At 38.4% G+C, this 14767-nt stretch overlaps 2 protein-coding genes across 4 annotated transcripts; one reads left to right on the plus strand and one right to left on the minus strand.

Annotated features, from left to right (window-relative positions):
• Positions 1-2488: 2488 nt before the first annotated feature.
• On the minus strand, positions 2489-7975 carry LOC113682548 (caspase-3). Its single transcript, XM_027199708.2, has 3 exons — positions 6562-7975; positions 5143-5226; positions 2489-4180 (listed from the first exon to the last, which is right to left on the minus strand). The coding sequence occupies exons 1-3, from the start codon at positions 6857-6859 to the stop codon at positions 3180-3182; spliced, it is 1383 nt and encodes a 460-aa protein (XP_027055509.2). The 5' UTR covers positions 6860-7975; the 3' UTR covers positions 2489-3179.
• A 2242-nt stretch (positions 7976-10217) lies between these two features.
• Positions 10218-14697, plus strand: LOC113682566 (uncharacterized). 3 transcript variants are annotated; one of them, XM_089181111.1, is made up of 2 exons: positions 10218-10569; positions 12435-14697. In XM_089181111.1, exon 2 carries the CDS (start codon positions 12436-12438, stop codon positions 14089-14091), a length of 1656 nt encoding a protein of 551 aa, XP_089037237.1. In that variant the 5' UTR covers positions 10218-10569; position 12435; the 3' UTR covers positions 14092-14697. The 3 variants fall into 3 exon arrangements, with proteins under 3 accessions (XP_089037237.1, XP_089037238.1, XP_089037236.1); XM_089181112.1 differs by having other exon boundaries at positions 10219-10564; XM_089181110.1 differs by lacking the exon at positions 10218-10569 and adding an exon at positions 10616-10804.
• The last annotated feature ends 70 nt before the right edge of the window (positions 14698-14767 follow it).

Consider the following 14767-nt stretch of genomic DNA (forward strand, 5'->3'; position numbering starts at 1 on the left):
TCTGGAGTATCGCTGATTTGCGTTATTACCCCTTTTTCTAGTGCTGTTCGTTTTCTAGTTTAACGGAAGCCTTTGATTGTTGCCAAATATGCCTGCACAGCTTTTGAATCGGGTTTCGTCTATATTTCAGGATCAAGTGACAAACCATTCAATACAGAAACAGTAACTATTACTATTATCATAGTTACTTTCACATGAAGTAAATTAAGAGGGTCCCCCATACCCCTTTTGTAAAACTCCACTCATCAAGAATATCTATAACTCTTTGAGGTTCGTGCGAAATTTGAGACGATCCCATTAAACATAAAAGACCCTACGAATTATTATCACAAACCTGTTTTGTGCCTTTAATTTCATTGATTCATGTCCTGTCTTAACCTAACCACAGCCGTTTAAGAATGACATACACATTTTCAAAAAATAAATTAGTTCAAAATTCGTCGCGCAAAAATGGTGCATGAATAGCTTAGAGTTCTTGCATGGCCAATTGAATAGGTGAATAAAGGAACAAAGATGGCCTAATCTACACAATGTAACTGAATGAATGATCAGAATGCCTTTCATGCAGGTTTGACATACTGTACCCACATGAGGGATAAACTCCTAAAGAGACATGTAGTACAACAATATTAATATTTTTTATTCTCTTGCTCTTAGCCCTTTAACTCCCATGAGTGACCAAGACAGAATTTCTCCTTACAATATCAATACAACATCAACCAGATGAATGATGAGAATAAAGAAAAATATCAATTTGGGGATAATTAGTTGATCCAATACTAAATAATCTCTGACCTAATATTTTAAGAATTGTATGGTTGACAGTAAGGAGAATGACAAATTTGAACTGGGAGTTAAAGGGTTAAATGGGAAACTCTAATACTAGTTAGTTTGGGTCACTTCATGTAGTACCCCTGCTCTTCCCCATTTTTAATTGCCTTTACCATGCCCATAAAAGGCTGTGTACAATGGCCAGCAAACAACCAATTTTGCAATACATGTACTTTGTAAGCTCTTCATTCACATGTTATGTTTAAATAAGGAATTTGTTTGAAATAACATGACATAACATGAAAATATCTAATCATCTAATTCAATCACAGTTCATAAATAAAAGAACAATTTAACGTACAATTCACAAGAAAAAAATTATTTCCCAATCACACTTCTCTTAAGAAGGATAGGGGACCCTCACTAGAGTGCAGGAGAATTTTTAGACTTCCATTTTAGAAAAGCCTTACTTGGGGAGAGCAGGAAAGGAGGAGGGCAGTGGTACAAGTCGCAGACTTACTTTATGGCTACAATGATTTTAGCAATCCAGTTTAAACTTAAAAGAGTTTTTTGCTATTTTTGCTGTTTTTCAGAATGTGAGGAAATTAAAAATGAAGCCAGTGTGCCACCACTGACCATCCATGTTTCAATTGCCATGTCCAGATAATTTATTCTTTGTTGGGAGTTCAAATCAATGTTTTCTTTAGAGCTGTCCTGTCCCTTTTTATGAACACATTTGGCCAATTTCATTTCACATTCAAGATAGCACTCCTTTTTTCAGTAATACATGTATATAGTACTTAATTTCTTTCCTTCAACATTCCTTTCTCGTGTATCTGCAAAGTTTGCCATGAGAGGGCCATGAATAAAAGAAGACAGTTGAGCAGTCCTCTTTTCTGTTCAAAGAGCTCTTTCAAATAAAAAAATTTCATTATCTGATCCAAGGTTTTAATTAGATAGATGATAAATTTCTGAAAAAACTGAATTGTTCTTAAGACTAACCAAATTACAGTGCTTTCCAATGTTATTTCGGTAGTAAAATACTTTAATTACAAATTTAATTATCATCTAGATCATTTCAAAAGGACTAAGCCCAATTAAAACATTCCTAAAGTTTTTAAAACTTAGTTCCAATCCTTTTGATAAAGTTTTAAACAAATGGGCAGAAACATTGTTTCTGAGCATCCACTGAATTCTCCCAAACAAAATTAAAAGATGTTCTTCTTACCAAATTGTTTAATTCTTTTAGCACACTACAACTTTCCATGAAACCAGAACAGTATTCTGCAACAAACTAGATGCAGATCATCTGCATGTAGTTTGTAACTTGAGGACCACATCCTTGAGTGACAAATTTACAAAATTTTGAGATCATTGCTGAGTGAGATTTACATCCTCATACTTGTCAAGTGTGAAGAAGAGGGCATTACCTTTCTAAGGGAGGGGGGGGGGGTGAGGAGTCATACTCCCCCGGAGAAAATTGTAAGACCTGTATTATTTTATTCTGAACATTTGTGGAGAGATTCCACTTTACCTGCAGTCTGTGGTCAGCATGTGAGCATGTGCAATAGTCATTAAATGCACTGACCAGAGGGTGTAACAGTGCATGGCTCTGCACAAGAGTTTCTACCTTTGGAAAGAGTGCAAAGTGAGTACAAAGGGAACGAGGATAAATATCCATCTACTGTAGAAAGATAATTGATAACTAATGCAGCAGTTTGTTGATCCAAACTCAAAAGTTTATTAATTTCAGAAACCTTTAATGTGTGAGGGATTGTAGTTTCAGCCTAAGAGCCTAAGATTACACTACTTCATGTGAGTCTCATACTAAATACTGGAGACTTAACAGCTCTACAATTGTAAAATATTTGTAGTGTGCCAACAGACACTTTGGAATGTACATGTAGAAAGCCAACTTTAAAAGCCCAGACTTTTATGCCCCTAAATAAGATGTCAGCTACTCTATCCTTCTGCCAATATGCAGAATTCTATTCATCAAAAAGGCTCCATAATGGTTTGTCCATCCTGAAAAATTACACTTAACTTGTCTAGCTTCTTTGTCTGCATCCATATTAATCTTTGCCATGTTTCTCTATGGTTTGTACTTCCCTCTTTGGTTTTATACATTTTCCACAGGAAAGCAGCCAGTTATTTAAGGTTAGAACACAAATCTAGGTGATGGCCTCTTAAGTTTAGTTTATGGAAAAATTGATGACAATTTTTGTAAGGATTAGCTGCTCTTTGGGATCTTGAAATGTGATCTGTGTTATAGTTTCATGCACACAGTACTCTAAGACACTTGGAGATACATGTAAGAGTGTTTCTGATTGTGAAGCATAATGCTCCTTCAACTAAGGATCAAGGAATGTCTACAAAACTGCCTAACAGCTGTAACCCCTATACATCTGCTACAATCCAGGCCAAAAGTAAAGCTTCTTTCTCAAGGTTGATGTTGGTTCTGACACTTGTTTTTCATTGATTTCACCCATTCTACTGACCCTGTTGTTAACCTCTGTGAGCATGCCCAGAATATCCTCATAGCCAGCTTTTTCTTGAAAGACCTCCACAACACAGCGTACAAAGCGGCTTCCCGACTTGGGATTTCGGAATGCTGCATGACCACTGAGGGTTGAATTAGCTATCAGAATATCAGCATGATTAGCAATGGTTTCTTTGATGTGAAAAGTAAAACCTTTGTCAGTAACTTCACTATTAGTGCTGCCTGACAAATCATCATTTGTTGAAGGTTGTGGTGATTGAGGGGCTGGTGAATTTGGGGCATCAGCTACCACACCTTTTTCCCTTTCTTGGCCTCTACAAGCCTGGATGAAAATGACCTTTGGCTTGCCTTTTAATGATGGGCAGTTTGCACCACTGAAAAAGTCCCGCACAGTCTCAATTGGGACAGTCTCTCCATCTGAGCCATAGAATAATCCATTCTGGCCATGGCTCATCAGCCATAAAACAAAGCAATCGTACTGCGAGTGATCCTGATGAGACACATCATCTAAGATCTCCAAAATCTCTTTTCTTTTCTTGTTTCTTTCAGTCCTCACTTTGAAATCCAGAGCCTCATACAACTTTTCAAGTGATTTGACGTCCTCGTCAGAGCCTTGGCGGACTTCTAATTTTTCTTTTTGTTTCTCTTTTTCTGTCTTTTCAGGATTATCAGGGAAGATCTCGTTATTAATGATCAATGCAATTCCTTTGGGCTTTGATGTCATAGGGTACACTGCCTCTGAATCTGGATGGATGTGAGGTGGTATTTTCTTCCAATCTATTGGTTTCACAAAGCTGAAAATTTCATCTGGAGGTGGTTCTACAAGATGTGCATCAGAAGTGTGAGAATAGGCAGCTCCCATCTCAGTGTTGCCAATCTTTGCAGGGACCATTCTTGTTGGACTAAGAGCTGTAACAAAATAAATTAAACAAATAAATACATCTAGCGGGGCTTTTTGGAGAGTTCTTACAATTACCAAATAATACACTGTGATATTGTAATTATCAAGAACATGTAGGATGAAAATATTATACAATGAGATAGTGTGAATTCACAGCATTGGTGCCTACAAGCATCTCAGAGCCTAGAGATTTATACAATCCTTTTAATAAAACCAACAATTGTAATTAACTCACATAATTTCATGTATACATAATGTGACCACATGGTATTTATGCATAATGTCTACTCTGTCATATTTATTCTGGCAGACAGCACAAGAGCCCTTTCTTAAATTGAACTTGTCAGGCATCTAGAGTCAGTTTCCCATTATTTTCACTGCCATTGTCCAACATTTCACAATAACTTTGTAAGAGCATAACTATTTTTAGGCTCAAAAGTATCAGAGATTATCCCAAAGAAGAGTTCACATGATATTAAGATTTGATCATTCTACTACCATTTTACCCTAATCAACAAAAAGAGCATGTAAAATATACCACAGTATGACCATACTGAACAGAAAAAAGATATGGACAGAATGCAGAGCAACAACATGGCCTCACTGAACAATCCATGCTTAGATCTTTTAGACAGACTCTTAAGCAATAAAGTTTTATGTACATCATATTTATTTGTTGGTTGTAAAGAATAGTTTCATGGATTGGTCTGTGTCATGTTTTCTTCTGTTATTAAATGAGAAGCTAAATCTACAACGCTAAAAAATGAAAATAACAGTGGAACAACAAATCCCTAATTTGATGTTTTAAACATAAAATACAGGTGGATATTTTTCTCACTGCTCATATCTTTCCTAGCATCTACCTGACTTGGATAAATACTGCTCAAATCACAAAATATCTGTACATATTATATCCTAACTCTTAAGGTGTATATGCCTGTAGAGATATATATATTATATATATATAGACCTTTGTTAGTGTAATTGGGGTATTCATGGTGGGTATTCAATGAAGTCATGTGAAGCTGTCCTGTAATTTGATTTACCCTCCGATCTGCAACATAAAAAAAATTAAAAGTTAGAGTAACTGTCCAAAAGTAACTTACAAAGATGGCCAGTCACTAGTAAGCCACTGACCAACTAATCTCTAACAAACAGTGGAACCTCTCCTTTGGGAAAAGCTTTATTTAGGGGACATTTACCCTAGTCTTAGAGGTGTCCCCTGAAAGGAAGTTCCACTGTTATGATATGGGAAACAAATCCAGGGTTGAAAAGGTTGATTAACCCACCCAAAACTCACAGCTTTCTTTTTTTAAGGAAACAGGGGTGGTGAGAGTGAGATTGAGTGACTTGATGGAAAACCTTTTGGGCCATAAATTGCATAAAGGTGACGAGGGTGAGGGCATAGAAAATTTTATTAAAGGATAATAAAATATTGTATCAAAGGATAATAAAATATTGTATCAAAGGATAATAAAATATTGTATCAAAGGATAATAAAATATTGTATCAAAGGACAAAGGGGGAAGAGGAATGGCGAATAATTGTATCAGTGAAAGCCCATGATACTAAAAGGCTGGGTACAGTCACAAGAAACACTCAGTACTCCTGTGGTGATGAAGAAAACTGCTCTCGTCAAATGACTCCCTAGATTTGACACACCAAACAACCATGTCTTGACACATGTCATTTCTCTGAGCCCCATAAGTAGTGGTTAAGGTTAAAACTGATTACCAGAAGAGATGCATTCAGTTCATCTGCATAATTTTCAAAGACCATATTAGCATTGGAATATAGCTGCTGCCTGTCTCCCCACTGTTTTCAAATACTGATTGTGACCAGAATTCAGAAGGAAAAAAGTTTCTGTTTGGGTGTACATATTTTGGTTTTATCACAGCATACTTTTCTTGATTGGGATGCAATTCTATGGTGAAATTTTGGGTAAAAATTTCCGCACAGCCCCATACTATTGTTAAACAAATATGTTTTCTCAATAGCATATTGTATTGTTTTTGTCATTTTTTTCTCTATTCAAGAACTGAATGCATAATGTAGTAAGGGGCTGAGCGGAAATTTTACCAAATTTTGCCCCAAGAAATATCATCACCGTGAGTAAGATTGCACATTCCCCAGAAATCGTGTAACATTGCAACTAGATGCTGACCAGGGTCCTTTATGCGTCGCAACACAGGCGAACATTACTCATTGGTCTTCATTTTCCATTCCTGTCCCTCGAGAGGCGACATTTTCACTCCCTGCTATCCTAGAGGCAAACCTTTGAACTCAACGTGACAAAAGTCGTACATTAACCCTGATAAACATTTAGTCAACGTTTCCACTTTCTGCAAAGTGAAAATCTTTGCAAAATATTCAAATAATGAACACAAACCTCCTTCTGCCAGTTCTTCTCCGGGAACAGGATTTTGAAGTAACTTGTAAAGATGTAGTTGAGTTCCCTCTAAAGCGTTCACAAACGTAGCAATATTTTCATCCCCCGAAAGGAGTATTTTATCCAACAATATGTTGGCTTGTTTATTTCTCGCTCCCCCCGCTTTCACTTCCTCCATGTCTTCCAATTCGAAAACCTCTTCTTGGTAAAGAAGGTTTAAAATCTTCCTCGGCTCTAAATCTCTTAAAACCTTGTCACGTTTTTTCCGTAATCTGTAAGCATAGTTAGGGGTTCCCATCGTTCTTAGACCTTTGTATAAGGGCAAAGACTACTAAAGCATCGTTTTTATGAATTTCTTAAGCAACTACGCTACGGGGAATCACCTCCAAAAGTGCCATATTTACCGAATGAATCATACGTCTTAGAACCAAGAAGACAGAAGACTGGGGAAGAGCTTCCCAGAGGGGCATAAAATTAGTACATGCATGCTGGCAATTTTGGAGGGCTTAGGAAAGTGATAAAGTGTAGTATGAAAGCTTAGTCACACATTGTTCTCTTGTACCCAAACCATCTTCGGAATTTCAAAGCAATGACGTGCTCTTCAATGCAACTGATCCTTAAGACGGAGCGGAATCGCCACTTTAACAACACTAGACCCCTGCGCTTCTTTGGTCTACCTTGGCAGCCTCCGTTTACCGTCTTCAGAACATCATACACCACAGACTCTTGGGTTTCCCCTTCTAATAACTCTTGGATAGCCTCCTCGTCCGATTTAATGGCAGATCGAGTCCTTGTCCGACGTAGACCTTATAGTGCTTTCTTCGGCTTACTGTAATTTGCGAAACGAAACTAAACGAAATGAAGTGGAAATCTGTAATTTGCGAAATGGAAATATGCTAATGATTTGCAAAATAGAAATCTGTAATTTGTAATTTGTATCTGTAAAATATGTCAATGATTTTCAAAATAGAAATCTGTAATTTGCGAAATGAAAATATGCTAATGATTTACAAAATAGAAATCTGTAATTTGCGAAATGAATATATGCTAATGATTTACAAAATAGAAATCTGTAATTTGCGAAATGGAAATATGCTTATGATTTGCAAAATAGAAATCTGTAAATCTGTGATTTGCGAAACGAGAATCCCTGCAGAAAACTCCATAAGCCAGAAGATTGGAATCGGTCAGTTCACCATAGGTGTGGATTGCAGCCTGCCAAATAATAATAAAAACAAGTAGCGAAAGTGAGAAATATAAAATCTGCGTGGTGAACTTTGCGAAATCTCCGCTACGTTTGTGAATAACTCAATGCGTCTTTAAGCCATGGAGCGCACAAGTAATTTGAAATGTTAGTTGACGCTGTAGCTGTACTGCCTTAATAAGGTGTAATCAATGTACGCTGTCGATGAATAATTCGAATGCGTGACACGACACTTACCTGACCAGAAATGCACGTGGAAAGTGTCGCAGTCTGTTTCTAGATAAAATATCATGTTTGCTGGGAAAATGTAACTGACCCAAGCTCTTTTGTTTTCTTGAGTCTCGGGCATGTTTACGATTTGAACTGCACGCTAAAACTCAGGTATAGCAGAGTGTAGAGATGGGAATATATATAACGGCGTAATATGTGAAAAACACAGTTTATAGATTGTAAGATTTTACGCCACTATTTGCGTCGGTAGATTGATTAAAATAAATTAATACAATGAAATTATATTACTGGCGTAAAATTTACATTATATGTGTCACCGACTGGAAGAAATTACGCCGTTAGTTACTGGCGTAAAATCCTACAGTGTATACATCACCGACTGGAAGAAATTACGCCGTTAGTTACTGGCGTAAAATCTTACAGTATACACATCACCGACTGGAAGAAATTACGCCGTTAGTTACTAATGTAAAATCTTATAGTATACGCATTACTGAGTGAAAGAAATTACGCCTTAAGTTATAGCGTAAAATCGGTAATGTGTATAAGTAAAATTTTATGCCAGTAACTAACGGCGTAAATTTTTGCAGTCTGTATATATACATACTGAGAGATTTTACGCCGATAGTTAACGGCTTAAAATCTTACGGTATGTACATCAACGCAGATAGCAGCGTAAAATCGTACAGTCTCTAGACTGTGTTATCACATATTACGTCGTTATCTAATTACCGCTGGTTTCTCTAAATGATTAAACTTAAAAGGAACTTGAGATTTCTACTTGCTCTTAGTTTGTTTTAATTTAAGGAAGACTCTGCCTTTTTTCCAGTGAATAAAAACACGTCACAGCAAGACTAAATTTCTTAAGCACCCCTTGTCGGCAACAAGAAGCCCGACATTGGTTAAGTTTACTATGATAGCCGCAGATTTACCTCGGGTTAATACTGAAGTGAAACACCGAGCGGAATACGGAAAGGTAACACCTAGTGATATTGTTTGGAGGCTTCTAATTAGGCCCTTATCTCGCCTCCACAAATTTGCATTAAATTCAAAGAATTTGCCCTCCTAACTTCGCAGCTCAAAACAAAGGTACGACAAAAAGGTTTTTATTGTCCAAGGAATCGAAATTGCCTAGGTGTGATGCCTATCGCTACTACTTTCAGGGCCGAGCAAAGTATACATGAGCTACTTGTATGTTAAACTACCTAATGTTGCTAAGCAGAAACTGTTGTTTATGATGGATTTTGTGATGCTTTGTTCTCCTCCCTAATTCTCGTTTCTTAGAAGACTGTTTTCCCTATCTGATAGATCTTTTATTTTTGTGTTTAACTGCCAGCATACTCGTTGTTGTTTTTTTTTTTGTAGATACCGTTTGAATCCGTATATTGTTACAACAAAGAGCAGATTCGTATTATAAACCTTCAACCTATGGACATGTGGGTTAGGAAGCAGATAATAACACTGGTTTTTTGTGGTGGCTTTGAGAGAGGAGGGAGGGGGGAGTCATGAAATCTTCCACCACCTTATGGCGGGGTCAAAAAAACACACACAAAAAATAAGGGGGGAACATGTAAATGCTTCGTTGTCACAACAAATATCATCTGCACACCCACCCCCACTTCCCCACTGGTGATAAATAAAGACCGGTTCCTAAATACAAAGCCAATAATTCCAGATGGTGACAAAGCGCAAATCCGAAGAATATGGTATCGATCTCGACCATTTTCATGTCATTCTTTTTGCATGAAAACGATTCCGCTGATAAACGTAGATAATGTAGGGCAGGGATACTAAACATTTCACCTAAGGTGCGTGAAAATTTTAAACTGTGCCCCCGCCCCCCCCCCCCCTTCCCCCTGGCTCTACCCCTCTGACTCATTCTTCATCAAGGAATGCAGCTGGTGACTCATTGTTCGCAATTAAAATAACTTCTTGTTCGTATTGCATGAAATTCAATTAACGTCCGAAGGGTGAAGACAATTTTGCTGGAATTTTGTTATCATTTGCGAAGGCGGAGAAACTTGCCAATTGCTCATAATTAAATCGAGTTCTTGGAGTGGGATTGAAATATGCGTGTCGTAGTAGACCCTGATCTTCGACATAATTTTGTGTATAGAACGACTGATTTACCAATGAAGAGGGCTTTTAATGCTTACAGTTCAAACAAAAAAACAAAAAAAACCGTCGACAAACGATTAAAACGAGGCAAAATTGTCTTTTTAATATATGCGGAAAAACTGATGCGTGAAGGAGTGACGATATCGCACTAATACTTCCTTTTCTTTCAATTTCCTTTCTTACGTTCCCATGGCTATTTTTGCTCGTTCCCTTCGGGCGATGATTCTTCATTCTTAGCTAAGACCCCGGCTATCTAGATTGATTGATGACGTTTTCAACCAGCGGTGACCTCGTCGAGTTGTTGTGATCAGGTTTCTTGTTTCGACGACAGTTGTTACTGAGTCGATCGTCTGAAAGTCATTAGCAGACAAAGGAACGTACGATTCGATTTTAAAAGCTGCATGAAATCCTTCGGAAAACGGGCTTGAAATAATTTGATCCGACTACAAGGTAAGGTAAGTTCTTCATGTATGAAGGATTCATTTCATTTTTCACCGGCTTTGAGAGACACGGAAATGAGATACGTCGGTGACATTTTGAGAGCGTCACATAGTTGGGAGGCTAAAATCGTTTGCCCAGAAAGCTCCTTTATGCCATACTCGATTGGCAGAGATGTATGATGGACCTTCATCGATCAAACACGCGGTCCCTAAAAGTCTTAGAAGTGCGGCTAACAAAAATTATACTCTGGTATGTACGAGCAGGAAGAAGGTTTGGTAAACAAAAAAACATGATTTGCACACGTATACATATAGCGAGATACTAACAAAGAAAACAGCCCGTTTGAAGTGCTGAAGTTTTGTACATGTGGATCGACTATGATGCAACGCCTTGTTAAGAAAAATTAGGCATAAAATTCATTCTGAATCATTTTCATAATTCGGACATGCGCTTGCCAACAGGTCAGCCAAATATTTTTGATCGTGCATGGAGGTGGGTGTTTAAATTTGACGTGAAAGCCGTGCGATTTTTACAAAGCCGACGATGACTTCATTTAAGCTAAACAGCTTTCAGGACTGGCATGACGAATTCAGAAAACGTCATATGGCGTTACCTGTTGTATCAGTGGATTTTAAGCTTAAAATACCAAAGCTTCCTTGAGAGCGCAAATACTTTCAGTTTAAATTTGACTGAATCGCAGCATAAATGAAAGACAAACTTTCTTTCTTATGTTGTTTTAGTTTTTATTCCCTGTATTCAGTCTACTCTGGAATTAAAATTCTCGTTATTAGTCAAGCAATGTTCTATGCTATTTCAGAAAAGTGCTAAAGACGTGAGAAAAGGCATTTGCACCGTTACAATCACTTCAGCAGTGTATTACACAATCAAAAATAGTGACGTTTGGGGTCATTGTTGCGTTTAAGTCAAGAATTACAAATTCCATGAGGTTTAATTTTATATGATGCTTCCGAAACGAGGCGACGTAGCTTAGTTAACACAGCAAGTATGCCCTGATGATCATCTCAAGAGGACTTTACACGAGTGAGGACGGTGACTTTAGAGGTCATTCGTGAGTTTTGATTAAAGGATTAAACCTGAGAAGGCAACACTTTTGCAAACGAATAGACCATGCAAACAAATACATGAAACGTGACCATTGCGTATAATTGCCTTTCATCAAAAAGTCAAACCGATTAAAATGGAATGTTTTACAACACAAAGACGCCGCTGCTCGTTCGTCGAACAAGAGGTCAAGCGTGGTTTAAGCCAATTAGAAAAGGAAAGCAGATAGCAGCCATTTAGAACGGCAGGAAAAAATCAAACAAACATTGCTGTTGCGCACTCAAAGCCATCTCTTCGATTATTTTGATTGATCAAATCACGATGAGGGGCTCAATTTTCAAATAATATCTACAGTAGTTTCCCATCGGATGACCGTTAGATAGGCTGCACTTTTGGATCCTAAATGGACATACCTGCGTTTCTGTTAATCTCCACCAAAACAATCTATTCGGAATTCTACCGTTCAGATTCTCCGAATTCAGGAGAAACCACATTTGGTCAGGAGTCTGGGCTCCTTAGTATAAGTCGAAGTATATCCCCTTAAAAGTACAATGAGGGCATCGATCATGGTCTCGCACGCTCTGGGACCGTACGGAACGAAATTAAACCCCTCTTCTAGAGTGTGGGTGATTTGTAACGCCTGTCCTTGAGTCAGAGGTATAGTCTGAACATGTCGAACGAGAATTTCTTCTATAACTAGTGCATGCAGAGACCGCGAAGAGGGAAGGACTGGGGGGGGGGGGGGGAGGGTCCTTACACTAGAGTACATTTGACAAAAAAATGTGTTCTTTATTCTTTATGATATTTTTCTTTCTAGGATGGCAAAATGCCTGTGTACTTTTTGGGGGACTTTGATCGACGAAAACCTAATTTTCATAGCGTTACTGGTTCTTCTATGTGTGTTAGCGCTGCTCTTGGTGTTGATCGTCAGCGTTACTATTTGGCTAGCAAAATTGCGTAACCGTGTAAACAGTATTTCTAAAGGATGGAAAGATTTCTGCAGACTTGAGGTTACTGAACAACCTTTGATATTCTCCAACAAAGACACTTCAGGTTCTAATAGAAGTGATCCTTGGAAGCGCCTTACCAGTTCTAATGCCTACGCACCATGGATTGTCAGTGAGGATGTAGACTTGAAGGAAACTTCATTTGGCTGCTCTACAACAGTGGCAGAAGACGAGAGGTCCATTCACGGAATCAACATAGGAAACGAAATAAAAGTCAGCGATAAAGAGGAAGACTCGTATATTCAAATAATTGGCGACGGCCCAACAATAAAAGACTCTCCTGGTGATCAACCGGAGAAAAATGGGATAGAAGTCAAGAGGAAAATGTACATGAGCTTAAAGGGTGCCAAGGCTGACACCTACGCTAACCTCCGGGAAGAAATGACAGAAGTGGATTCTGGGAAAGGGGAGAAAATCGAAATAAGCCAGAACCTAAAATCTGCTAATGGAACCTTGGATGGCGGAGGGCCACAAAATGAGTACGACCATGGGTACCTTGTGGTGTTTGGTTCTGGTAAACCATTCGAGACGTCAGAATTGGCTGCTAATGGAATTCCTCCTCGTGAAGACGCATACGAGTCACAGTATCTTTTGCCTGTGGACTCTCAGCCAAAAGAGATAAAAAATCAAGAAGAGGGAAAAGAAGCTGGCGAGCGCTTTGGAGGTCAGAACAAGGCCGGTGATCCGAAACGTATGTCTCTGACCCCGAAGTTGCCACCGAGGATAGTAACATTTGGACCCAGAGCTGTTCCTGAAATCCAAAAATCTCAAAATGACAAAGCTATCGAACTTAGTGAAATATCAAAGAGCAACGACGAAGATAGCTTTGGGTACCTCCTTGTCCAACACGATGGAAACTCTGAAGCCAAAAGGTTGTCTGGTAGTCTTACAGAGAGCCTGGCGCTCCAACGAGGAACTGTCCAGACACCGACTGATGGGGGAACGTGTGTGGATGACCGAAACGACGACAACTATGACTACATCACTTCTGAGAAGGTGAAAGACTGGAAAGGCTCCCCTGACGTCAACAATTCCGTACATGTCCCAGGAAATGACAAAGAGAGTCATCCCAATGGTAAACCTAAAACTGATACAAAACCCTCCGATGAAGATGGCAATGGCTATTTGGCTGTTATACATGATAGCTCAATTGATGACAAGCAACAACCCGAAAGACATGATTCCCGTGGCCACATCACCATTGGGCAAGGTCATCAGGACAGCACTGACGACATTTATGCTACGATTCAAGACAACAATAATGATCCAAACAAAGAGCCGGCTCCTGCCAATCCGGAGGCGATATATGTTAATCAAGACAATATCCAAAGCGCTGCTGAAGAAAACACGGAGGATACCCACATCTATGCCAACAGTGACGTTCAAGTAGAATCTTCCCTTTTTGATATAGCTGCTCAAGATATCGATAAAAGCCCGATCTACGATAATGATATAATGAAGGTTTAGGACCGTGGGGGTTTATTAACTCTAAGTATTGTTTGGTGAGTTGCGAACATGATGTAGGAGATAGTTATAACTTGTATTGATTTGTACAGTATCCTTCAAAGTTTATTTGTTGCGGCAACTGGGAGCACTGTTGTAAGTAGTTAAGTGCTACATAGTGACTTTTCCCAAACTTTTCCTTGTTAGATTTGGGATTTTATGAATGCGTTTCTAGGTGTATCCCAAAATCATTTAGTAACTCAATTTTCCTCTGAATTAAGACGTTTGTCACATTACCGAAATATATTCAATACGTGTCGAAGTCCAAAAAAAGCAAAATAAGTCCAGAATTTGAAATTATTTAAAACAAATAATTGGAAGTGGTGAGGAATTTATTCCAATCACAATAATAGTCGGAGATCGAACGAACTGAGATTTAATTTTTCAACAACTAACAGCTTTTTTTCTATAAATACAAAGTTTAACCTTTCGTAGTCGATAAAAAGAGATTAGTTGTAACATGGCCCGGTGGTTTTCCGAGCTTGGCGCATTTTTTCAAATTATAGGGAATTTAAATGACTATCGTGTCCCAAATATGTAGTAAAATATACAGTAAACTACTAAGCAAAATTCAAAGGCTTGTTGTTTCGCCCACCACGTCCTCGCTACTTTTAAATTCATGTGCTACCAGAACGAATTT

Source organism: Pocillopora damicornis, chromosome 8 (assembly GCF_964200805.1).
Source record: "Pocillopora damicornis chromosome 8, jaPocDami1.2, whole genome shotgun sequence".
Lineage (NCBI taxonomy): Eukaryota > Metazoa > Cnidaria > Anthozoa > Scleractinia > Pocilloporidae > Pocillopora > Pocillopora damicornis.

What these genes read in the sequence shown, in the direction of transcription:
- LOC113682566 (XM_089181110.1), top strand. Translation starts at nt 10,731, where the DNA reads ATGATGGACCTTCATCGATCAAACACGCGGTCCCTAAAAGTCTTAGAA. An exon ending in CTAACAAAAATTATACTCTG is followed by an intron (nt 10,805 to 12,434) that starts GTATGTACGAGC and finishes TTTTCTTTCTAG; the next exon opens with GATGGCAAAATGCCTGTGTA.
- LOC113682548 (XM_027199708.2), bottom strand. Translation starts at nt 6,859, where the DNA reads ATGGGAACCCCTAACTATGCTTACAGATTACGGAAAAAACGTGACAAG. An exon ending in AGAAGAACTGGCAGAAGGAG is followed by an intron (nt 5,227 to 6,561) that starts GTTTGTGTTCAT and finishes TTTATGTTGCAG; the next exon opens with ATCGGAGGGTAAATCAAATT. An exon ending in CCCCAATTACACTAACAAAG is followed by an intron (nt 4,181 to 5,142) that starts GTCTATATATAT and finishes ATTTTGTTACAG; the next exon opens with CTCTTAGTCCAACAAGAATG.